Raw genomic sequence first — 26,719 nt, forward strand, 5'->3', positions numbered from 1 at the left:
TTTAGCCTGGCATTAAGATGCATCCTAAGTGATTCAAACACAAGTAGACAGCTCTGAGTAAAGGTGTGAATGCACTCAAGGTGAATTAAGGATGCATTCAGACCCCATTACTCTGACTGCATTCAAACATGGTTAGTATTCTTTGTTTTGTCCACATTCTCTTGGCAGTGTGCATGAGTGTGTCCAAGACTAGACTGCACAAATTCACTAAGAACTGCAGCTATATATGTGGCTGTGTTGAATACTAGATTGTGAGTGATTACTGCATTCCAGTGTCTGCTGTTCCTCCACAACAGACTGTTGCAGCATTATTACACACTAGTCTGGATTAACTCTTATATCAGTCTGTAGAATGAGGTCAGGTACATTTGATATTGGTATGTTTGCTGTAGGACAAAAAGAGAAATAAAAGCAAAAGTGTAAACATAACAACTCATTTGAATATGACGTATTTCTCACTGATCCCTGCTTGCATTAATGCTGATGCACCACACTGCTGCTGCTGCTGCTGGCAAAGATGAACCTCCTCCACCCCAGCCTCCTCCTTTAAAGCACCCTAATATTCTGATTCATGTAACTGTGGATTAATGACTTTTGAATTCATTTTATTGGTTTCAGTACACAATGTACAGTGTAAATGTATCTATCCATATGGGGGGTTCTAGCCATGCGCTTAGTGGAAAGTCATGCTGACTAACGCAGGCAGCATCTTTTGACCTGAAAAGATTTGGAGCTTCTAAGGAAACATTCAGGGCTTAAGACCCATATTATGATGAAAAACACAGATTTTAGTAAACATTGAAATTCTGTGCATCTCAGAAAACCCTCAGGATTTGAGAAAATGTTTTCAAAAGTATCAAGGTTTTAGAGGCCAGTGTTTTTGGTAGTCTTAGGTCTGAAGGGGTTAATATGAAATCTGGTCAGTTTGTCTTTGGAATTTCAGACTACACTGGTTTTGTTGTTGCTTTTCAATCAGGAAAAGAAAAATAAAACCAGTTGTGTTAATCTTAATGTTAATATGAAAAACAACCTGGAATTTGACAGTGTAACATGATCATAACATTTGAGCTCTCCACCCTGCATGAAAACGCCAGCCGCTGTGGGAATGTGGACAATTAAAGACTAATGTTAAAGAGCTTCCATGTCACTAATGCTACTGGACTTACACCACCGGTGGGAAACATTTGTGTGTGCCGTGACTTTTTTTGAAAAAGTTCTAATGTTATTTCATGCTTATATAAAGCCAAAACACTTTCAGAAAAGCAGGTTTCTTTTAAGGAGAGGTAAGTTTCTTTTTACACAAAGATGCGAGACAATGATTGCAAAACTTTCCACAAAAACCAAGGTCTGCCTCTCTCTCTTTGTCCTGTCTTTATCTGAACCTCTTTGTGTTTTATCACAGGGAGAGCTTGAGACCCAAAAGCGACAGCATGAAGCCAAACTCATCACCACCAAAGAAGAAGAAAAACTCAAAATGGACAAGATGGCTCTGGAGCTGGAGCTGAAATGGACTGAAACACTCAGGTAGGTACATCGATCTGGTTTGGTGTGTGCCTCGGAGAGAGTCATCATCTTGTCTTTTAACAAAGAGTGAGCATGAAATTAAAAATGGATGGGAAATGGAAGCCTTTCAATTTCCCTGCTTTAGTTTCCCACTCAGTGAAACACAGACACACACAGTGAGAGGTCATTTGAGTCACAGTATTGACCGTGACAGAGCATTATCCTTGGAGGGCTCTGCAACTTCTCCATTCAATTCCAGTGTTTAAGCCCTGCAGCTCAAAGTCTCCGTTAACATCCACAGAGCTTTTGAAAAGCTTTTATTTAAAAACCTCAAAGAAAAAAAATTGACTGTTTTCAGGTGTGAACTGTTCTGCTTTTCACACGGTGAGATCGGCAGCCTCTAAATGACTCCTTTAGGATTTATCTCTCGTTAAATTGACTCTTAATGGTGAAAACAGCTGCAGGTTTTTAACTTGCATGAAAGATTTTGTTGTTTTTATGCCAGGGGGAGCTTGATACTTATATCTATTGTTTTCTGGCCTTTTTTTCATTTAATCAGGACATTTGCATGCTGTTAGAGAAGAGTTGATTTTTGGGTTAGCCAGAATAAAACTGAACTTTTAAGTAAATGCAGATATGCTAGTCATTATGGATAGGATCTCTTCAAGTTGGACTAATACACCTAGAATATATGGGTGGGAACTGATTATCTTAGATGGATTCACCTCAGTTTGACCCGAGTAGACCAGGCGTCCTGCACATGCTCCACAGTTTCTGCGCTGAGCTCTGGTCCAGAAGATGAGCAGCATAATTGCAGCAGGAGTCATGTTATTGTCTGCCTTTGGATATAACCATACACTGTAGCAGCTTTGCCTAAATGGCCTCCAGTATTCAACCTCTTGGATGTTTTACTCTTTTATTGGTTTTATAAATCATCCATGGTCAGTAAAAAATAAATGATATATATATATATATATATATATATATATATGTAAGATAAAAAAGTGACTGCATAAATATTCAACCCCTTCGAAGTGACTGACCTAATTCAACAGAGGTCCAGCCAATTGGTGTTAGTAGTCTGCAGTTACTGAAGTGGGGATCACCTGAGTGCTGTGAATGTTCTTAGGTGATTGAAGTATAAAGACACATTTGTCAGGAAGGTACAGTTACTGGTTTTTCAGTATTCCTGGCTACCAGTACACCATAAAGACAAAAGAACACTCGAAGGAATTCAAAGAAAAGGTTATTGAAATAATGATTCAGGGGATGTATACAACAAAATTTACAAGGCACTGAACATCTCCTAGTGTTCAGTTAATCCATCATCAAGAGATAGAAGGAATATGGCACATGAGTAAGGGAATATTCACACCAGAGCTGTTTGGTCCGCTTTTACCAAACTCTGGTCCCGGATAGTCTGGTTCATTTGGAGTGGTGTGAAAGGTCAAACGAACTCTGGAACAGACCAAACAAGCGGACTCTGGTCTGCCTAAAAATCTTGGTTTGCTTCCAAATGAACCCTGGTGCGGTTCAACTGAGGTGTGAAACAAAACAGCCCAACTTGTTAACAAAAGGGATAAGGTGGTACAAGGTGTAATAATTTACAGATTTATATGTTATTTTATACATGTCAGGACCTTATTTGGCATCTGTGTAACCATGGCAACACATAATAGTCTCTTGCTTGCATGTTGGCTCGCCTTATTCCTCGGTACAGGTTTATTCTTGTCATGTTAAGAACGAGATGCTGGACAGCTCGCTGTGTCGCTGTCTGCTCATAACGCCCCAAACCAAAAGCAGATATCCCCAGACAGCATAAATTTGGTGTTGTTTCCTTGTTTATATGGAAAAAAGAGACCAACAGAAGGAGATGGATTTCCGATTTTGTCTTCCTCTACGTCTTGTTTTCTTTTCCGCTGCTCCTTGTTTGGGACGACAGTGCCACAAACTTATGGTTTGGTTCGTTTGACTGAGGGAAATGTGAATGCAAACCAAACCAAAGGAAAGTGCAACAATGTTGCAATCTGAGTTGTGAGCTGAACCGAGTCACCCGGACTATCCTGTGTGAAAACGACTTAAATCTTCTTAGATCAGGCCGTCCTCTGAGCTTCAGCTGCTGAGATGGGAGAGACTCTGCGTACAAAAGCTGATGCCCGGGTTCTTCACCAGTCAAAGCTTTTTGGGAGATAGGCAAAGAGAAAGCCACTGTTGAAGAAAATTCATAATAAGTCTCGACAAAAGGCATGTGGAGGACTCCATGGTCAAGTGGAAGCAAGTTCTTTGGTCTGGTGAGACCGAAATGGTGCTTTTTGGCCATCAGACAAGGCACTATGTTTGTCAGGAGCATCATCATGCTGTGGAGATGCTTCCCAGCAGCCGATCCCAAGGGATGGAATACTTTTTATAGGCACTGTAAGTCTTTAGGCTGTAAGCTGTGAGATTTTGAATCAAGTATTTTATGATCATTAAATAACCTCACTTACACTGGGCCCAGGGGCAGTAGGCTACCTCCCGGGCCCACCAAGGGGCCACAGCCACATTTTTGGAATTGCTGCACTGAAGATATGGTGTTCATTTTAGGTCTTCTGAAAGTAGAACATGGAGTGTGTACAAAATGTATTGAGCTGTAAAATGTGTCCATGTCTTTACCGTTCAGCATACAGCTTAACCATTTGGTACTTTATCGAGGCAATCAGAGCATGCTTCACAGTGTCCACACTGGAGGTCAGTGAGCATTAATACTTAACATAGAAGCCACCTTTCATCTTCCTTCAGAAATCACAATGAGGGATGTGTTTGAAAGTAAAACTGAGCTGCAATAGAGCATATTACCACCTACTGCAGCAGAGTCAGAGACTTTCCAGCCAATGGATTGACTTTCTCACTGAGTTCATATACAAGGACAGTAAAGATTCCATAACATCTCCAAAGCTCTTCTATTTTTAAAGAAGTTTTATGAGCTTGTTGGTGCACATCCCATGCAAATGGGTGGATGTTCTTATGTAGCCACTATTCATACAGCTAGTGCATGAGCATACATCTGAAAACAAACTTTATCAATGTTGGCTTATGAAGTAAAGAAAAAACTTTTTTTGTGTCTGGAATGGTGTCCCAGTTACCCCGGCTAATCCACAGAACATCCACTGTATCCACAGGAATGATTTTTTTCTTCTATTTTGGTTAAAAGTTCTGCCAATGAAAGCTGTTCACAGTAAAGTCTGTGGATTATCCAGAATAATTGGGACACTGTCTCTGTAAAGAGAATTTGCTGTTATATGTTTTATTCAAAAGCTATTTTTGTAATGCTGTGGGCACCATCACACAAACTCCAGTCAAATTAAAGTCAGTGGGTTGATGTTAGAAGTCTGACTGATATCTTAAATGTTAGTGGATCATGAGGTAGAGATTACAGACAAACAGTTGACATTTGTGTTCAGACCTTGGATTTGGGGTCACAGTTCAACACAAGTTTTGTTCAACAGGAATAAAGCAACAAAACAATCTTGGATAACTCACTCTATATTTCTTTTATTTATGCAGAACTGGAGCATCGCCATTTTTACCATCTTGTGTTATTCAGAACTAGCTCTGATAGCTGTAATGGTTAACATCTCCTGTCTTGAAGATATAAGTTATAAACAATGCACAATATAATACAAAAATGTGTGCCTTTAAGAGCAATATAGGTTTGTTTTTGACAGTAGGAAAAGTTTGAAATCAAGTTGAGAGACTGGGGAACGGCATTCAAGACGGGAGCTACTGGTCAGACTTGAACCTTGGACCTGACAGTAGCCTCATTATATATGAGGTGCAACTGTCCTAGTAGCTAATGTCCTAGGCCAGTGCTTCCCAAAGCGTGGGCAGGGGCCCGTGGTAGGCCTCAGAGGTATTACAGTGGGCTGCAAGATGTCATTTACAATAACTAAAGATCAAAGAAATGAAAAAAAAAAAAATGTAAATCACATTTTTAATGGTCATAACATACTTGATTTCATGTTGTGTCGCCAGGGGTCTTAGCCCCTGCAAGAGTCTCCCAGGGCAAATTGGTCCAGATGGAGGGTCCAGACACAGAGAGGTTCAAGAGAGCCCCTATGATTTCGAAACTGAGACGCCATACTGACGCCAGATAAGGGGAGGAAGCAGGACAGTGAGTGCCTCGTGGTTGGGCTTCACTCCATGGGGCCCAGTTGGGCTCAGCTTGAAAATACAACATGGAGCCGCCACCCTGTAGGCCCACCACCTGCAGGGATAAGCGAGAAGGCTGGGTGCATGGACAAGCTGGTTTTTGGTCTGAAACAGAAATACGATTGATAAATAACAGGTGGATATTTGAGTCTCAGGTTATGGTGCAAGAGTTTTGGTGGGCAGCAGAAGATTTTCAGCCTTCAAGTTCTTTAATGGCGGTGAGCTAACAGTTAGGATTTTTACAGTTATCTGGATTGGAGTCTTTTCTACACCCAGATGCATTTGTCAGGACTGCATGCACTGAGATACAGAACTAATATAGACAAAACCTTTAACATAGAGGAACAGTTTGTAGCAGTTTTTTTGTTTCCTAGATTGTTTAAGTGACATTTTTCAGCTCAATCAGATGCCACATTGGTCGGAAAGTCCACTGAAGTACTTTAAGTATGGATAAAAGAGAATATCTTTGGCTTTCAAAAGCCTTTTTTCACAACAGAGCACTGAGAAGCTATGTCACTATGAAGGTTTGGTTTCTTGGTCCAAAGGGAAACAGATCCAAAATGCTTTGAAGCTGATTTGGCAAAATTTGCAAAAGCTGCACAAGTAACAGAACAACCTTACTTATCTATCTAGCTTTAAGACTTGCTGAAAGGCAAGAAAAGGATCTAAATGTTTCACTTTCCTTTTAGTACATTAGATAAACAGACTCTTAAGGATTCATGCGGTCATAAAGCCACTGACTCAGCGTCTTACTGAGATCTCTTCACTTTAACCAACATATTCCTCCTCTACAGTGGATCTCTGGTTGTTATAGTGGTTCCAGGTTTTCTTTATAGTAATAAAAATGGTCAAAGCGATATCTTTTAAACCTAAAGGTGGATACATAACTGATTAGATTCCACTGGCTTAAAGCAAAATAGGATGACTTTGTAAGGATATTTATTTTGTGTATTATGTTGAAAGAATATTACATTTTTTGCCCTTTCCCAGATTGTCTTATTTATGCGGCCTGTTCAATTGAACAAAGATTTAATTTACTGGCTTTGACTCTTAAAGCCTGTTGATCTTTTTGTCCGCTACAGTCCACCCTTAAGCAGAAGTTATTCTCAGCCTGCAGTTTGGATTTATCTTTTAAAGCTCAGGCTCTTTCTAAAGGTCACGATGGATATTGTTTAATATTTTAAGACTTAACTCACTCTCACTGCTCCGTTGTTCTTCTTTGTGCTCTCTGTTTGAAAGGGGCCAGTGCGTCTGCATATTTAGAGGCTTTAATATGGTCTTAAAGGACTGGAGTCATTTATTTAAATGTCTTGGCTTGATGTCTCTCGTTGGCTCATTTTTCTACCTATCCATTTACCTGTCAGGGTTTGCAGAAATAACCCTAGATATTAATTTCCTCCTGAAGACATTATTATTAATACACAACTACATTTCTTTGATTATACTGCAGCACCTTTGAGCAGTTAGTGACTAAAACTGTAACATAAGAGCTGGACCAAACTGATACTTGGAGCTTGAACAACACAGCTAAAACCCAGGAACTCATTACAGACATCTGATGCATACCAACTCCCCAAGTAGTCATTCAAATAAATGGAGCCCACATCACCATCAATGACTTTAAAAACCCCCAGAACACACATTCTCTCTAACCCAGAGTGGGAATCTAACACTGAGCGCATCAGTGCAACAGCTTAATGGCAACATCACTTTCTAAACAGATAAACAACACAGATCAGGGCTCAGCTGTTTCTCCAATGTGATCACCATTATCAAGTCCATTTTCACCTCATTAATTACAGGATGGGCTTGAAAAGCAAACAGTCAAATACAAGAGAAGTTCCACATGTCATTAGTACGTTATCCAAAATCTTTGGCAACTAACACCCACATTTGGGACTTTAACAGACTTTCTGAACTGTTGAAAAAAAAGTTTCTTTTACTTTATCATTCAACCTATAATTCTACGGTAATTAGCCTTCAGCTTTTCTTTCTATTACCCTACCTTTCCTACATTCTATTCCTAGTTTCAAAGGTTGACCAAAAACTCTAACAGTATAATCCACCCGCACGCCCATCCATCCATCCATCCATCCATCCATTCATCCATCCATCGGCTATCCATTCATCCATCAATCATCCATTCATTCATTCATTTCTGCTTTTCCACCCAACTTTATCCTGTCCATCTATCAATCCATCTGTTCATCTGTCCATCTATCCATCCACCCATCTGTTCATCCATCCCTTCATCCATCAATCATCCATTCATCCATTTCTACTTTCCCACCCAGCTTTATCTTATCCATTCATCTATTCTTTTATCTGTCCACCTATCGATATATCCATCCATCCATCCATACATACATACATACATACATACAGTAAATCCATAGGTCCATCCCATGCACCCATCCTTTCTAGTTTTCTACCCTCCTTTATCCCATCCATCCATCCATCCATCCATCCACCTTTTTTCATGTATCCATGTAAATATTTGGATGGTTTATATTTGCACTCATGAACCCCTTCTTTTCAAATCTCTGAGGAAGGAGTCCTACAGAGCACAACAAAAAAAGAAGGCCAATAAGTGTCAAAACAAACATCAAATTATGAAAGATACTCGTGTTAAAATACCACGGAGCACTTTGGGAACCTCAAGTATCCTTTTACTCCTATCATGGGAATCATCAAAACCTAAATCTGTCAGCAGCCTCTCTGCAGGCTCCTTTAATGTCTTTTTATACCTCCTGATCTCGGGAGTTTTACCGAAATATTTGTTAGCACATTTTCCCCCTACCAGGGACATATTTCACTAATCATGTTAAGCTAATTTCAACCACAGTGTGCTTAATTTTTTCACAGCTTCAAACTGTAGAAAATAATGGCTTCCAGACATGCCTGTAATGTCCAATATTTTGGAAGCATCTTGAATAGAAAGTGACAAAATCCAAACACAAAAAGGAAATGGCAATAAACACAGTGATTGAAATGATAGCGCTACATTAATGACTAAAAATGGCTGCATCAAAAACAGATCAGAGAGTGCTTGTTCTAATTTTCTGTCTGCTCCGCTGACAGGCGGACTGTGGCGAATTGGGTTAAATTGCTGTTCAATCTCAGAGCCATAACAAGAGTGGATTTTCAAAGTAAAGGCCTACACACTGGAGGCACAAAGTAGACTCCATAACAACAAGGGTATTCATACAGAGCTCTTGTCAGTCTGTCCTTCTCTTCCTCTCAGCCTCCTCTTCATTACCTTTCAGTCACCTTCCTTTGTCTTTCAGCATGCAGCTCTTTATTCTCAGGAGAACATCTATTCATTTGGCGGCTGGGGTGAGTACACTGTGGTTAGTGAGCCGTCTGAATTAAGGAGGCAGACTTTAATCCCTGTTTCACAGTGGAAACAGACGGTGTCTCTGTGATAGTGTAATCAGGTGAAGAGCTCTCAGGCTTACCAAATGAAAAGAGAAGGTTCAACGGATTGGAAGACAAAGCTAAGACAGTAACACGACTCTTTGGCGAGGTCGTTGTTGAGCATGTTAGGGACTTGTTTCATTTGAGTCTTCATCCAGTCAATCACTGCGTGATGATATTTTTAAAAAGTTTTCAAAATGATGATTTAGCAAAATTGATGGTTGTTTAACACCACTGCTGCTACTATGGTATGCACTATGTTTCTAAATTTTTGGATGATTTGCAGTCAATTTTGGTCACCCCATATGGATAAGAGTATTCAGCCCCACCATATAATAAATGAATTCAGGTGTTTCAATCAGCCCAGGTGCCATAGGTGTTAAAAAACAAGCACTTAACTATACAGTCTCCATTTCCAACATTTTTGATTCAAAGTTCTGAAGAGCTCAGTGACTTCAAACGTGGTTCAATAAGAGATTTTGTTAAATTTCACCCCTGCTGGATATTCCACAGTCAACTGTAAGTGATATTAGAAAGTGGAAGAGTTTAGGAACAGCAGCAACTCAGCCACAAAGCAGAAGACCACGCAAAACTAACAGAGTAGGGTTAATGACTGCTAGGGCGCATGGTGTGTAATGTCGCCAACTCTGCTGATTCCGTAGTTGAAGAGTTCTGAACTTCCACTGGTATTAACGTTAACATAGAAATGTGCAAGGAAGCTTCATGGAATGAGTTTCCACAGCAAAGCCATTGCATGCAAGTCACATCACCAAGTCCAATGCCAAGTTTGGATGGAGTGGGGTAAAGCACACAGACACTGTCTGGGTTTTGTGGTGTAGGTATAATATATTGTGTTCTAGCTCCCGTCATGGGGATGACAGGAGAACATTACCTGCTTGACTTCACTTCACTAACTGTGAAGTTTGGTGGAGGAGGGCTGATGGTATGGGGCTGTTTTTCAGGGTTTTAACTAGGCCCCTTATCTCCAGTGAAGGCCAGTCTTAACCCTTTGGGCGCCAGCTTCAAGAAAATATTCAATTTTGATATCAAGATTTCAAAAGGCATAAGCTTGAAAGTGGTGAGAGATAAAGGCATACTGTAAATGAGAAAAATCTTCAGTATGACCAAAAGTCTGTGATGGAAGTAAATTCACTCATCTAATTTGCATATTCTGACGTTACCAAGCGGCCTCCACCGCCACGGCTTCTACCACGTCTGCCCCTACCTCATCTGTGTTTTTTAATCCTTCAAATTCAGTATGTGCTGCTTGTGGACTCTCACAGCGCACTGAGTCTCTGTGGCTTCGACACACCACCAGTCTCGGTCTCACCATACCACTTAACGTCATCATCAGAAGGATAAATAATTCTCTATTCCTCCCTGCATTGTGAGTATTCTTGCTACAGTTCGCTCTCTTTCTCTTTTTTATGCACCAACTACAACCACTTTTACCACTTCCTCGTTTTCTCGAGGAAGTGGTAAACGTGGTGCGTTTTCAAACTCTCTCTCTCCAAAACTTTGAATAGAAACACGTCCACAGATGCTGCTGGGATTGAAGTTACTCATGTCCGCCATCTCCTGGTGTAAAGTAGTAACAACATTAGGCACTGTATTTGCAGCTAGAGCCTGTTTAATTCAGCAATGTTGTTTGTCACAATTTTGCAACTTTGGCGCTTAAAGAGTTAATGCCTTGCCATACTAAGACATTTTAGACAATGCTATGCTTCCAACTGTGGCAGCAGTTTTGGAAAGGCCCCTTTTTATTCCAACATGACTGTATCCAGTTGCACAAAGCAAGGACTATAAAGACAGGGTTTGATGAGTTTGGTGTAGAAGAACTTGGCTGGCCCGCACAGAGCCCTGATCTCAACCCCCTTAGAGCTCCTTCGAGATGAACTGGAATGGCGTTGTGAGCTAGGCGTTCTTGTCCAATATCAGTGCCTGAACTCATAAATATTCTACAGAATGAATAGACACAAATTCCCACAGAAACACTTCAAAATCTTGAGGAAAGCCTTCCATGAAGAGTGGAGACTATTATAGCTGCAAAAGGGGGAAATCTCCATCTTACAGTACCTGTATTCGAATAAGTGCCATTACAGTTCCGGTTGGTGTGATGGTCAGGCATCCAAAATTTTTTTCCATATAGTGTATTCTAAAATGTATAATTATATATATGGTAAAGAGTAAAAACAAAAGATAAAGTTTAGCGTACAGTATACTTTTGGATGTAAAGATAACTTGGTGTTGTGCAACTAGTCAGGAAAAACAGAATTTGACGGGACAGCCCGTCATTGGTCTGTGCTTTGGCCCGTGGGGGAGGGGTTGGAGGCAGTGTAAGACATATTTAAGTATGTAGCTTAGTAGTAGTGATGTGTAAACTCAGTGACACATGAGACAATGAACATTTCATTGCTTGTCTTGGTAAAGTTGCTGTAGTAAAAGAGGGTTTCAAAAGTGGGAATTTGCACTGCAATCAGTTTTGGGTATAAACCCCAGATCCTCTTGGAGAGCAGTTGTACTTCAAATCCTTCAAGGTGAAACAGTGACTCTCCCCCTTGGCCCCGCTGGGTCTTCATGCAGCTTAAATTGAACATCGGCTTATGCATGAGGAGCCTGCAGCAGGTTTTGTGTACAGAGATATTTACATTTGGGAATATGTGTGTAAACTGAATGATATGACATTGACGAGGTAAATATCAAAAGGACAACCAATATTTAATTACCCTCATTACCACAAACAGCGCTTCTAATCCTGTCGGAGTGTTTGTCAAAAGCTTTTATTGGAACAATGCAACTTTGAACTCTGATGGGCAGGAAATTACAGGACTCATTTGATCTCTCTTATGAGGACGTCACTCAGAACATTGTGTCTTAGTCATTCTTTTCTACATAGCCCTCGCTGCTGTCAGTCAAGTCTAATTGTTGGACTAAAGTTGCTGGTTTGAATAGGTTTTCCTTCTATTTTTCACTTCCTTCTGTTCTTTCACATCTTTGTTCAACTTGGCAGGGCTAAGTTTGAAGTTTCATTGTTGACCTAGAATATCGTATCAATTCAGGATACTGACAAAGGAGTTCCAGCACTTCTAATTTTGCATTTCCAGCCTAAACAACAAAAATATCCTCAGATAAACATGGGAAATGACGTCTGGTGATGAACCACACATAAAGCAGGCAGTTGTGACTTTAATTTCACATGTTTTAATTGAAGAACAGGAAGTCAGTGAGTTGTAGGCACTTATTTTTAACAATGTATAAAGCACATAACAGAAAGAATGAATTAGCAGCATGTTCCAGAGTAATATCCAGACCCGAGAAAGCATATTGAAAAAGAAAAAAGGAGGCTAAAGGAAAAAAGTTGAATGATGTGTAATTCTCTCTATCTTGAAACTCAGAATGGTTGAGACACTCTGGCTGTGATATGCATTTCAAGGAAAATTCACTGAAAGTCCCTGGCAATGTTCAGAGAAAATTTGAATTTTTAAAAGCAGGGAAGGGAAGTAAGTCTGAGTTTGTTAACTTGATGCTAACACATTATGGAAGCTGCCATTAACATGCTAAGGTGCTAGTTTCACTAAAACCATTTATTTCCTTTCACAATACAAAGTTAAATTGAATGTTTAATAGATAATTTATGTAGACTGTTCAGTAAAAATGATTGCACAATGTCCATCAAAACATATCGCTAAACTTGAGCTAAAAAAAGAGAAAATAAGGCAGAAGAAAGTATGAATTTATGCACACTTTTTATCCCACTGCTGTCATACAAGTATTCGGAGTCAACAGGTGGTAGTGGTGCTGCTCATTAAAAAAATGGAAAGACTTGAGCTTGTACAGCATTGAGTGGTTATCTGACTACTTAAAGCAGATCCACCATCAAAACAGGGAGCAAATTGGGGTTAAGTGTCTTGCCCATCAACGTGTGACTGCAAGAGCTGGAGATTGAACTCAAGTGCAAGATGAGTGACTCTACCTATTAAAGAAGCCAGCTCAACACAGCGTTGGATTATGATCATGGGTTATACGAGAAGCTAGTGAAGAGACAAACAAAACCAAGGAAGACTTTATTAAGTGGAATTGTAGAGTTCTGAGCAAGTGTCTCTGAACCTATGAGTTCTTAAGTTAGCCTTAAGAAGGGGCTACTTTAAATGCACTGTATTTAAAATTCAGCCACCAGGGGGCTCTCAGTCAAAACAATAGCACAATATTATGAGTACAGACCAGCGCTGTCCAGCTTCACCCATCTCTGCTGTTTACTTTTTGTATTGAATTTAGAACTTTGTTTAGTAAGAACCTCATAAGACATATTTACTAAACAGAAAATCAAAGTTTTTTTCATCTATGCATTTATCATAAAGAAGGAGGTATGTCCTTAAAGTGCCCTTCCACATTCATGCTGAAAGCAGGTCCAGAATGAATATATGCTCAGGCATCCAAGGATACACATGCGCGTGAAAGTGCTCTCTGAAGTGTATTTCTCCCTTATTAGGAGAAATGAATGGATTAAAACAAAATGTTGGTTTTCTGCAGGAATGGGATACATTTTTATTGAACAGCATCCTCAGTTCAAAACAAGAAGTACTATTAAGAAGGAGGCTGAGGAGGTGAGTTCAGCCTATAGCAGCTGTGTCCCGATCCAATTACCTAACATAGAATTTCTCTGTCTTTGAAAACTTGAGGAAATATTTGAGATAGTGTAAATCCTCTGTTTAAAAGATATGTAACATAGGAATGGTTGCTTTTAAAATTGATGTTGATATTTCAGTGCATCAGATCTACATTTTGTATCTTTAAGCATGTTAACACAGAGACGTCATCACTGATGTGCATTTAGCCCGTCATTTATCACTGCAAAAACTTACTCTTTCTTTTAAATGCTCAAAATTTCCCAGTCCTTGAAACGTTAAAACTTTTTTGTAATATTTTCTGATTGTTTTATCCAAAATATGCAGCATTTTCAGCCATGATTTATCATATTGAGGATGTACATAATAGCTGGTGTATGTAAACCCCACTGATTTTGTTGTTATTTACTGGTGATAATCAAACAGGTTTCAGATGCACCACAGTTACTCTCTGGTGCCACTTTATTACAACTACAGGCTGGGAAAAGTGATTTAAAAATATTGAGATAATAGTCACATGAAATCTTTATTTTTTTATTTTATTTAGCAAAGTGTTAGTTTATGGGGGACAGGGAAGCCATACGCCAAGCTGTGGCTGACTGTCAGCTGATTGAATTATTGTCTCCCAGCTTTTTAGCCAATCACAGCCCAGTCTCACAACAAAGCGGTCCATTTAAATGACGCGCTTCTCACGGCTCCCTGCAGCATCAATAGCAATCCCACCACACTCCTGCTGGCTAAGCTTCACCTCCACCACCCCAGCCACCTCCTTTTTAGCCTAAAAGTTTTGTTGCACCCTTACAATCACTTTCATGCCACTAAAGGGTAGACTGCAGATTTACTTAAGGGGTTTGATTCCTACTGTTTAAGTGCTGAACCCTAAATGTTCCTGAGTGGCACAACCATCAACATGTATATGCATCTGAATGTGATTGGCTTATATTGACGGATGCATGTCAAGGAAGCTTCTTCCATCATTGTGTGAATGAGACATGAATGGCTGAATGTTGTCAGAAGACCATGAAAACACAGTTTTCACTTCTAAAACAGGGGTGTCCAAATGTTTCTCCAAAGGCCACGCAGTATCATTAGTAAGGGAATATGCTGAAAGAAAATAAAAGTCTATTCCACAACTTTGTATTAATGACTGACAGACAGACAACCAATGTTAAGGATTTTGGGGTGGCCACCAGGGGCCTTGGTTGATCCCGACTATCACTAGCTCTACCCCTGGTCAGGATGAGAATGATGCTGACGGCTCATCTCCACATTCAGATGCAAAACAAGAGCAAACTGCACAAAGCTGCCAAATTATTGAAATGTTGGTGCTTGAAGATAAATGGAGTGATATGATTTGTAAATTAGACCTTGAGACAGAGTCAAACACATGAGCACCACTGGTTCTGCCCTAATCATTTTATTTTTATTCATTGGAACATTATAAATCAAAATATTGACATATTTTTTGTCAGTATGTTAACTGACATGTTTTTAGAATGTACTGCATGCAAAAACAACAATGGCCCATGGCCTGCATTTGTTGTGGCCTCCTAACAATTTACAGGATTCGCAGCACACTCAGGTTCATATGCATAACACACACTCTTAAGAAGCATCTGTGTGTGTCTCCTATCTCTCAGCACAGGCAGCAGAATCCAATTATCCCACATTTTATCAGGATATTTCTTCCATCTCTGACAGTTCCTCCAACCCTCCATTCATCCACCTTTACCTCCTTCCATCTGCCCTCTTCTCTCTCCCTGCCCAGCAGATGCTATAGCACAGTGCTTATTAGACAGACCAGAGCTCTTTGAAGCCCCAGGCCTTTGTGTGTTTGGGTGCATGTGCAGGAGAGAAAGACAGGGAGAGCACATACATCCCTCTGCTGCATGCTTCACATCGAGCGAAGACTTGAATGATGACACGTGTCAAAAGCGCTGCATGATGAACGTGACTGTATGGTGTGTGGCTGCAGCTCTGTGTATGTGTCATGTGAGGGAGCCTTCAGTCTGACACTGGCTCTCACAGTGACGAAAAATGTGTTTCCTCAGTACTTCATTTAACAGCTGCCATTCTAACTCCCACACAGCTATTACATCGGCCACACTCACATAACACACAACACAGCCACCTGCACACATGGCTGCACCAAGAGCTGTTAGCAGGAGTGTCAAAGAGTGATGGTCACTCTCTAGGTGCAGTGTTGAGGACAGACAAAAGACCATTTATTGTTCACTTGATGTGAAACTGGGGCTCTCTAAAGCACCCTCACCTTTGCAGCAAAGTTGACTCCTCTTTAACCAGACATTGGTTCCTTTCAAGGTGTCAAAACGTGACCTGACACACCAGATAGCCTGTTTAATATATCCATTGCACGGTTATATTTCACATTCATCTGAGAAACCTCCCATACAAAGTGTTTGGGAAGGGCAAGACTCCCCAAAATTTTTTAGAAAGTGGTTGGACGAACAAGGCAATTCGAGGTGTGCCTTTGGAATATATATAGCAATGCATCATTAATTTAACTCTACAGACGTCCAGCTGATCCCAGTTATCACCTCCCAGCTCGCACAGCCAATCACAGTTTTTTCTCTTGACACAGTAGTGCATTTGAATATGGCGTACTTCTCACTAATCACTGCTTGCACCATGCTGCTGCTGCTGGCAAAGCTTAACCTCCTCCGCACCAGCCTCCTCCTTTATAGCACAAAGCTTGCTGCACCCTCATATTCAGATTCATGATACTATGTATTAATTGCTTTTCAACTAATTTATTGTATTCAATATGTATTGCCATTAATGTTTAATCCATAGGGGGATTTCTAGCCATGCACCCCCTGGAAATTCAAGGCATGCTGCTTGACTAACCCAGGGAGTATCTTTTGTGCCGAGCCTTCTCTGCCAAGTAAAACAGTAAATCTATTTTGCAGTAAAATGGTTAAATGTACGTCAAGAGTTTTCCTGAAGAATTAAAAGGGCTATTTTGCATGGAAACGGATATGGTGTGCCTTAAGCGTCTGACTCGGTCTTTGGTGTGCCTTGGGTGAAAAAAAGTTTGCAAACCACTGGTCTAACTCATCCATTGTGGGCCAATCAGAGCGACAAAACAAAATGATATAGCAGGCATGTGCAACTCCATCAGTAAGCTGAGTTTGACAAGCTGGTGCTGCCATAGTTTATGAACACTGGAGCTTGTTGGTGGATAAAACTTGTGCCGAGGCCGGTCAGGAGTACAGCGGAAAAACCTTCTTTTCACAGATATGCTTTCAGTTTGGATCTTTGGTCTTGTTTTGATAAAGAAATGTGGCCCAGTTCTGATCAAACTGCCGCTATACTACAGCTACATTCAAGCAAAACGCTCCACCAGCAGCCATTGTTTATACACATAAGAGGCAAGGCCAAAAATCCAACAATGAATGCCTATGATACTCAGTCTTTCAGGTGCATTAAAAACTGGCATTGCACTGTGATGGATATTACAACTTTTGGTTTCAGGAACACTTTGGAAACCATTGTGTGTTAACAAAGTGCATAGACAAATGTATGACATGCAAAACTAAAGCCATATATCAACATTATCCAGCAGTGTTGTTGACTTCTACTGGCCCTTTGAGTCAACAGTCAAAAAGGAAAAAAACATCCAGACTGTCATCAATGCAAAGTTCCTAAGCATCTGTGATGGTGTGGGGGTGTATAAGTGACCAGGGCTGGGGTCACTTGCACATCTGTGCATTAATACTGAGAGGTACATACAGGTTTTGTAGAAACATCCAGGCAACATATTTTTCAGAGTAGTCCCTGCTCATTTCAGCAAGCCAACGCCAAGACAGATTCTGCATGAGTTACAACAGCTTGGCTTCACAGTGAAAGAACGTGGGTACTAGACTGGCCTACATAAAGATCTGTCTCCCATTGAAAATCGACGGTGCATTTTGGTGAAGGATTCCACCTTCAGTATTTCAACAATAAGTGTCTTCAATCTTCAGATGCCCATATAGAGTTGCAAGAAGAAAAGGTGGTGTGACCCAGCCGGCATGTCCTTTTGGGTTCCACATGGGTTATATGTGGGCCACAGTATGGGTCCCATGTGGGTTTGGCCGTGTGTTCCACCTGTGATTGTCCATGTGAACTGCAAGTGTGGATCAGCCCATAGGAGTCCTGTCTCTAGAGATTCAAGATAGATCCTACTTGTAGTAAACATAGGCAACTGAAGGGATATCTAGATTGGGCCTATATGGGACTCATATGGGCTGATCTACGCTTATAGTTCACATGGGCACAGGTGGGGCCACCATGGAACCCATCGACAAACCCATATAGGACCCATATTGTAACCTGCATATAACCCACATGGACATGCCGACTGGGACCAAGTCGTAAGCATGCTCCTGTAGCTCCTTTAGGAATGTACCCATATCCATCCATCCATTTTCTATCCTGTTGGGGGTCGCGGGAGCCTATCCCGCGACCCCTATCCCTATCCCTATCCCAGCTGTCATTGGGCGAGAGGCGGGGTACATCCTGGACTGGTCGCCAGTCAATCCCAGGGCTGACATATAGAGACAGAAAACCAGGCAAGCTCACATTAACACCTACGGCCAATTTAGAGTGATCATTTAACCTAAGCAGCATGTTTTTGATGGTGGGAGGAAGCCCAGAAACCTGGAGCGAACATACGCATGCATAGGGAGAACATGCAAACTCTGCACAATAGGCCCTGACCGGGAGGCGAACCAGGGACCTTTTTGCTGTGATGCAACAGTGCTAGCCCCTGCGCCACCGTGCAGCCCTTCTATCCATATCTTTAAAAGCAAAACAAAAAAATAAAGTGCATTAGTTTAACCATTATGTTTAATTTAATATAGGTTGAAATAGATTTACAATTCAGTGTTTTCTGTCTTTATTTACATTTTATACAATGTCCCAACTTTTTTGGCAATATTAGTTTTCACAATACAAAGTAAATTTCAACAAAACAGGCAGAAAAAAATGACAAAAACTGCACAAAGAAGCAAACACAATTTCTAAGAGAAGTGTGTTGACTTAAACCTCTCAGATTGATTCTGATGTACCGGGCTGCCAGAATTTTCTATTCATCTCTGCGATGCTCAAAAGTCAACCTGCAGAGATTTGAAACTCTATTAAAATAGGTCATCCTCCAGGTCTTGTCATCACTTTATGGTAATTCTGTCTGAAGAAAAGTCTGAAAGTTTGAAAAGTTTCCCAAAGTTTACCAGAAAACTTAAAAAGTGGTGTTGAAAGTGTTTTCTCTGGTGGGATGGAGCATCTTGTTAACTCCACTGACAGAGAAGAACATTGCTTCTTCAGCAGAATCTGCATTAAGCTCTATCTAGACCCAACATTAAAGCTGCACTTATAAATATTTGTACAAAGATAGTGGGCCAAATGACTGTGTAAAGTGAAAAGAGTTGCTTGTAATAGCAAAAAAATCCTCTGCAGAGTGCAGCTCACCTCACCTCCAGAGTGTTTTCTAATCTTTTAGCTCTCTTTACAGGTTTTAGAAGACAAGTGGGTTTATTTATAGGGCTACTTCTATTCTAAGGCAAGCACATTGCTAAAGCAAGCAAGCATGATTATTTTGACCCCAGGGTCCTTGATAACTGTATCGGAGCCCAATAAAGGAGGGCGATTGTAGGAATGAACTGTCTGTCAAATCATTACAGGCCAATCAGAGCAACAAAACATGATGTGGTAGTTGTGCACTACTTGGGGAGTAAACTACATAAACTTAGACTGACAGCCAGCCTGTATCATTCTTTCAGCATGAGACATTCATGTTCAGTCAGGCTGAGTGGCAAAACATTCTTGGACATAGCTGTCCGCTCTATGGAAAACATATGAAAACAGAAACAAAACAGACTAATATCTGCTTAAATTATGAAAATTTGGACTCAGCAGGGTGCCATCCTCTTTGTGTGGACCGTTGATATTGATATCTAGCCATAATTTGAGTTTTCATACACTGATTTCTACACAAAGCAGAACCTAGATTGATTTTATCACCTGTTAAACTGTTTTTACCCCGTTTTTTTTTTTTCAATGTGACAGATTCACGTGGTACACTTCTCGCTTTTCAAATTATGAATATTATGTTGTCAAAATTAGATGTGTAGTTATTTAATAAATATCTGATTAGAAACATTATGTACGACTGGGGCCACCCTAAAAGATTTTTAAAAAAAGAGAGCATCTGTTAATTTTTGAGATCATGAAGTCTTACATTTACTAGAAATCTTTAATAGAAAAGTTTAGAAAGTTGTTAGTTTATATGAGAAATTTTTGAAATTCCTGAGTTGAAAAAGTCTTAAACCTTAACAACAAAAACTCAAAAATATAATTTAATGTCAAAACTTTACAACAATGTAAAGTCAAAAATTCAAAGAAATAAAACTGAAGACTGTGGTTCATTTGGGGCAGTTTTAATTTATTTTCATGTATATTTATGACTTTCAAAGTCTTTTTTTTTTTTTTTTGGAAAATTAAAAATGAATTAAATTTGAAGATTTTTGAATTTATTATTGTAAATGATAGAACCTCTTCTTTGTTTTAATTGTCTAAATTGCTCTAAATCGCTGTTGTGATATTTGATAGTATATATATATATATATATAGCAAGAACATATGTATGAAGGCCTCTTATGCTGGGATGTGGTCAAAAAAAAGTATCAAAAAGATTTTTTTTCAAGTGGGTCCTGGGGATGCTTAGTTTATTTTTGATATGAGTAGGGGGGGCCCAAGAAAAACGGCTGTGAACCACTGGTATGCAGCATGAAACAGCACAGCTACATGTCTGGGTTTATTAAGAAAGTCAAAACATTTCCATCAACGTTTTCCATTGGCTGAGAATTTGAACTGCCCACGGTGAACATCATCAAGATCTAATTTTTAAAAAAAGAGAGCACATCTCAGCTGAAATAACACCATTTTGCTATCTAGTGATATCTGTCACCTGTTTCTGCAGAGACTCATGCTGACTGTAATGTCACATGCGTATCCTCTCTTGCTAATCTCTTAACCGGCCGCCATTGTTTACACGGTTGCAGTACAACTAAACCAGTGGTTCTCAACTGGTCCAGCACCAGGACCCACCAGTCTGCCTTACGACAAATCGTGACTCAAGTTTAAAAAAAAATGTTCAACTATGTATGTTTAGTTTTTTGAATATGTTGCACTTCAGAGAATTATTGGACCAAAATGCATGATATGAAAACGAAAAGGGACAAAAAACATCATGTTTTATACCCTCTTTCCCCATTATTATGTGTAAATTTTTGCCAGTTTTCCAGAGATCTTGAGAATTTACTTCATTATCATGGGAAAAGTAGCTTCTCCATTGCAAGAAAAAGAGATTAATTAGTTGAAATACTGATCAAACATTTAAATTTACCCAATTTCAAAGTAAAACAGGGTGAAATAAAAGGTATTGATGCATGTCCACTAAGGACTCTAGGACTTTATGCCGTAATGTTTTTAGAGACACCTTGTCATGACCCACTGAAAACTGCTCCACGACCCACTCCCGACCCAGCAGTCGAGAACCGCTGAGCTAACCAACATCTGTTGCTGTGCTACCCGCTCTTTATCCTCAAATGCCCCTGATCCCCTGGTCCCCTCATTCTTTGACTGGGAATGTGAGACTCAGCTGGAAGCTTTGCCAGATGGATCCCCTTGATGACTGAGATGGAATCTAGCTGATCCATCAGCTTTGCAAGTGTGAGGGCAATCAGGCTCAGGCATAGTACAAAGCAATGTGCCTAATGATTGGTTGGGTTGACTGTGACTGTGAGTCGGTTATCTCTCATTCAGAGGGTTGGGGGTTTCAGTCCCCAGCTCTTGCATTCACATGTTGACATGTTTTTGGGCAAGACTCATAACCTGAAATTGCTCCCTGCTTGTTCATACTTTATCATCAGTGAGGGAATGTGGGATGAACTGATATGAATGGGTAGTCAGATGATTAGAGGAGCACTACACAAAAAAACGCCCTAATAAACCAATATGTGTGTGTGTTTTTGTGTTGTAGGCAGGAGTGTAAGAAGCTACGTGAGGAGCTGAGGGAGAACCATGAGGAGGACAAGGCCGCAGCGCTGGCTCAGCTGACACAAAGTAAGGAACAGGAACTGAGCAGCGCCAGGGAGAGCTGGCAGAGGAAAGTGGAGGACCTGCTGGAACAGGTACGATCCATGGATAATCGATCCGTTTACATGGACACAAGTGTTCGTATATGTAGTCAATGCATGCGCCTTAAGCAGCCTCCTTCCTGGTCTTAATGTGTTTTTAACGATGTGCAGAGGAATATTAAAACACCATGATGAAGCGTTTCTCTGTATAGGTGCTCTTTACAAAACTCTTAAAGGAAAAACACCAGAAAGAATGTAGACGATCCGATTTTACAAGCCAAAAAAGAACAAGCAAAGAGAAATGATCATTAGCTTTTGATGTAGAGGACCTAAAGCGTAAGTACCCCCATTAACTGGTTAAAGATGGCTTTAATCTCCAACTCTGTGCTGTGGATCTCTCTGAACAAAACATACCAGATGCCTTGTAGTGCGATGGCTGTAATTATACCAGCAGTAAAAAAAATCAATAGGGAGGGAGAGAGCTGATGAGAAAGGCAATAAGACCAACCGCATCCCGGTGCAGCTTTAGTTGCCCTACTAAGACCTCCTGTCTACAGCAGACTGACTTATTTCATCCTCTCACTGGTGGACAATCTCCCTCACACATTCATTATTCAGTGCTGGCGATGAACACACCCGAGAGCAGGCTGCTGTGGCTAATGACCGCCCGGTAATATTAATGCGGCGTGACTAAGCTCTCCCGTGGTCATCATACACACAGACAAACCTTGTCAATGGCTTTATTTATGTTCATTTCTGCATGGCTCAGTGCGTCTACACAGGCTGCTGTCATACCCCCGCTGTCTATCAGCTCTCATCCGATGATAAATGTGTCTGCTTCACGCCTCACAACCGTTTTTATTTACTCTAATGTCAAATCACAGCAGCGGTCAGTCCGCTGATAGACACAAACTCACAGAGAGGGTGCTGTTTGAAAGTTGAAGTCTTTTTTTTTACAAATGCACTCCTTGAAATTTCAGGAAAGTTTCTTTCTGAAATCTTAACAGGTTGTCTGTTGAAATATGAAAGTTAATCTGAGATAACCATATTTCATAATTAACCTGAATAATAACCACTCCTATCAATGCCACAAAAAACATTGTTTAGTATTATTTATTTATGCTGTAGTACAGTATAGTCTTTTTCAAAAAGTAAAGCCTTTTTCTTTTAACAGAATTGCCTTTTTTATTCGAAAAAAAATGTTTGGACAATGTGGATTGGGACATTGAACTTAAACATTAAGAAAGTAATGTTGGACTTCTTTTAAACCATTATGTGAACAAATGTCAGGATGCCAGAGAATAAAGTACAAAGAACTGAAATAATTTTAATGGAAAATCGATGTAATAATTGTGAAAAGAAGCAAAAAGCTGAAAATTGGCAAACAACAAAAAAAGCTAAAAAAAAAAATTGACTGTTAAAAAGTGGTAGAAAGTGGTTATAGAGCGGCAAAAAAGGGTTCATGGTGGCAAAAATTGGATAACAGCGGCACATATGGGCTAAAAGAGGTAAAAAAAAAGTGAAAAAATGGTGAAAAGCTGTTAAAAGGTACCAAAAAATTGGTTTATAGTGGCAAAAAAATAGATAACAGCAGCAAAAATGAAATATATAGGTAAAAGGGGGGCAAGAATGGGCAGAGAAAATGATGAAAAGTGGTTCAAAAGTAGCAAACAAAGTGATGGAATTGCAATAGCAGAAAAATATAATATAAGCCAAAAAGGGGCAAGAATGGGTAGGGAAAATGGGGGTTAAATGTGGCAAAAATTTGTTAGGACAGACAAAAATGGGATAAAAGAGGCAAAATAGGCTAAGAAAGGCAAAGTGTGGGTGGGAAAATTGGTCTTAATTGATTAAAAAGTGGCAAAAATGGGTTAAAAGTGGCAAAAAAGGCAAAATGAGTGGAACAGTGATGTAAAGGGGTCTTAAAGTGGCATGAAGATGTAAAATGAAAATCAAAACCCAAAAATAGCTTGACACACTTTTCAGCTCTAAAACGAAGTAACTGCTAGCTAAGACGCTAGCACCAATGCTGCTGTTCAAACACACAGGCACTGATGCCATCAATAAATCAAAACTGGTTCAGGGTCCGTTTGCTGGGTTTTTATAGGGGCCCAAAGCCAAATCTGTGGGCGGGCCTGGTCTATGCAAATCAGCGATCATGATGCAACATGCAAACAAAGCATAGTATAATTGTGGTTTAAACTTCTGAACTCTGAGAGCTTTTTACCCTCATCACTGCAAATAAAAGAGATTTAAATGAGTCCTGGCTATAGTCAGAAAACACACGGGAGACCTATTTGTCTCCAGCAATACCAAAGTGGTCACTTACTTTGGAGCTTACCAGGTTATTTTATCCAATAAGAAACAAAAAGATATAGGCCCCGCTTGGATAGCTGATGCACTGATTGTTGCACAGACAGCTTAAATGTAACATTCATCCTGCTAATCCTCTCAGCTATCAACTGCTTTTTCTCCTTTCTCAAGTCATGACAACATAACTCTAGTCTCTCTCCACTCTCTCTTTATCACCTACACCTCTCTTTAAAACTCTTTTTTAAATTTGTCTTAACTGTCCTAAGTTAAAGCCACGCAGTGATTTTTTAAAAATTTTTCCCTAAATCACTGGATCTTTTGTCTCTCCCTCCTCACATTGGCATGATTGCTGCCTTCGAAGCAAACATACCAAAGCACCAAATAGTAAAACACCCTTAAAAAGAAAAGGATGAGGTGAGGAGTTGTTACTTTGATGCCCCTTAACTGCTAAATGCCAATCAATCTTACACATTATCTTTTTTAGAATAATTTGTAACATTAAATGAACATTTTATGGTTGTATTAAAGTGAAACTACATGCATTTGGCAGGAAGATGTTTGGCAAAGTTAGGGTTAAAAAATGATGTGTTTATGCATACAGCTCAACTTAGAAAAATTGAATAAAATCTCTGTATATGTGAAAACAGAGAAAGAATGGATGGTCTAGACTCTTTTCAAAGCTCTGCTTTATAACTAAATATTATCAGTGCCTTCATGTGTGGGCAGATATAGCATAAACAAATTAGTTTTTCATTCCTGCTCACACACCAGATGCTTCGCAGTATGTTTCTTTAGAGGTTCAACTGCGTTTCATCTGTGCATATTTCTTCATATGGTTCAGGAGCATTAATAGACTGAGAGTTCTGAATGAGGGTTTCAGAGGTGCAAACAAACTGCACTAAACAAGTTCACCGCCTACAAAAGTCTTCTAAGGCTGACATGTATAGTACTGTGGAAACTGAAGCCATGACCTGATTTTTTTAAACACAAGAAGAATCAAGCAGAACTTCAGCTCAAGTGTTTGTCATGCATTGTACATGAGGAGGCACAAGGGTCAATCAAGACTTGATGACCAGTCAGATTAAAGCCTGCCATGTTTGGAAGTCTGTCTGGCAAAGTGCATATTATAATGCTGGCTACATATGAGACATTTGTGACGTATTAACTGGTTTTAAAAATGTACAAAACCACAGACATCATGACAGTTTCAACAGTACAGGTTTCTAACTTTATTATCCTACAAATACACACACTAGACAATTCAACCACGCAGAGAAAGCACACACCTGCTGTTTGTAGCGACAGTTTCATGGTGGTGATTCAACACTCCATAGATCTCACATGAAGATGCACATTCAGTTTTGCCTTATTAGGAGAAACAAACATGGAGGATGATCGACATCATCAGCTGGCTGCCAATAAAGTCGTGTTTGTGTCTGTCAGCTGCATAAGTATGTAACATCTCATTTATCAGAGGCAGTCTTGCCTGGAATTTTAAATATCAAACATGCTTCATAGAAAGTGCATTCAAAAAGTAGTCAGACCATCTTCACCCTTTTCAATTTTCTTATGTAGCAGCCTAATGCTACAGTCCAAAAAAATCATTTTTATTCTCATTAGTCTACACTCAGTACCCATCATGGCAAAGTGAAAACAAAATTTTTGAAATATTTTCTAATTTATAAAAAATAAAAAACTGAAAATCACATTTAAACCCTTTGCAGCAACACTTGGAATTTAGCTCAGGTTCCTTCCATTATTCCCAATCTTTGCTGAGATGTTTCTACACCTTGATTGGAGTCCATCTAGGGTAACTTCATTTCATCGGAAATGATTTGGAAAGGCTCACACCTCTATATAGAAGGCCTCACAGCAAACAATGCATATCAGAGCAGAAACCAAGCCACAACATAAAAGGAACTGCTATAGAGCTCAGAGACAGGAATGTTGAAGACACAGATCTGAGGAAGGCTGCAAAACATTCTGCTGCACTGAAAGTTCCCAGGAGTCTGGCCTCCATAATTCTCATATGGAACGCTGACATTGGCACAACCAGGACTCTTCCGAGAACTCAGCAATCAGAGGAGAGGGGCCTTGGTAAGAGAGCTGGTCCAGAACCTGATGGTCAAGCTGACTGAGCTCCAGAGATCCTGCAACATAAAGCCGCAGCCCAACCATCTGGGCTTTATGGCACAGTGCTTGGATAAAACTCCAAACTTCAAGTGGGCTTTCAGGTGTTTTGAACTAAAATTATACCAAACACACCCCTTTTTTCCAGGTCATTGTTGGGTTTGGGGTTCAACATTTTGAGTAGATGAAGACAGAGATTTTTAAGGGTGTGGAAGAGCTTTATTGTCTGTCTTTCCCCTTTCTGACTCATGGACTTCTTTACTAGTACAGAGTGATTAAAAAAAAAAAACATGTCATAAAAAATTCTGCATGTTGTAACAGTTAATATAAAAGAGTTCCTGTTTTTGCTATCATTTACAGCCATGGCATCCTACCTGAATCATTAAAACTGCACCAATAAAC

General features: G+C 39.9%; 1 protein-coding gene across 2 annotated transcripts in view; it reads left to right on the plus strand.

The window, feature by feature from the left end:
• fam184ab (family with sequence similarity 184 member Ab) overlaps positions 1-26,719 on the plus strand; it is a 300,581-nt gene that overhangs the window by 184,210 nt on the left and 89,652 nt on the right. For both annotated transcript variants that reach the window (XM_041804790.1, XM_041804791.1), the window contains exons 12-13: positions 1,403-1,524; positions 21,778-21,928. In XM_041804790.1, coding sequence (XP_041660724.1) covers positions 1,403-1,524; positions 21,778-21,928 — 273 coding nt within the window. The remainder of the gene's footprint in view (positions 1-1,402; positions 1,525-21,777; positions 21,929-26,719) is intronic.

Source organism: Cheilinus undulatus, linkage group 14 (assembly GCF_018320785.1).
Source record: "Cheilinus undulatus linkage group 14, ASM1832078v1, whole genome shotgun sequence".
NCBI lineage: Eukaryota > Metazoa > Chordata > Actinopteri > Labriformes > Labridae > Cheilinus > Cheilinus undulatus.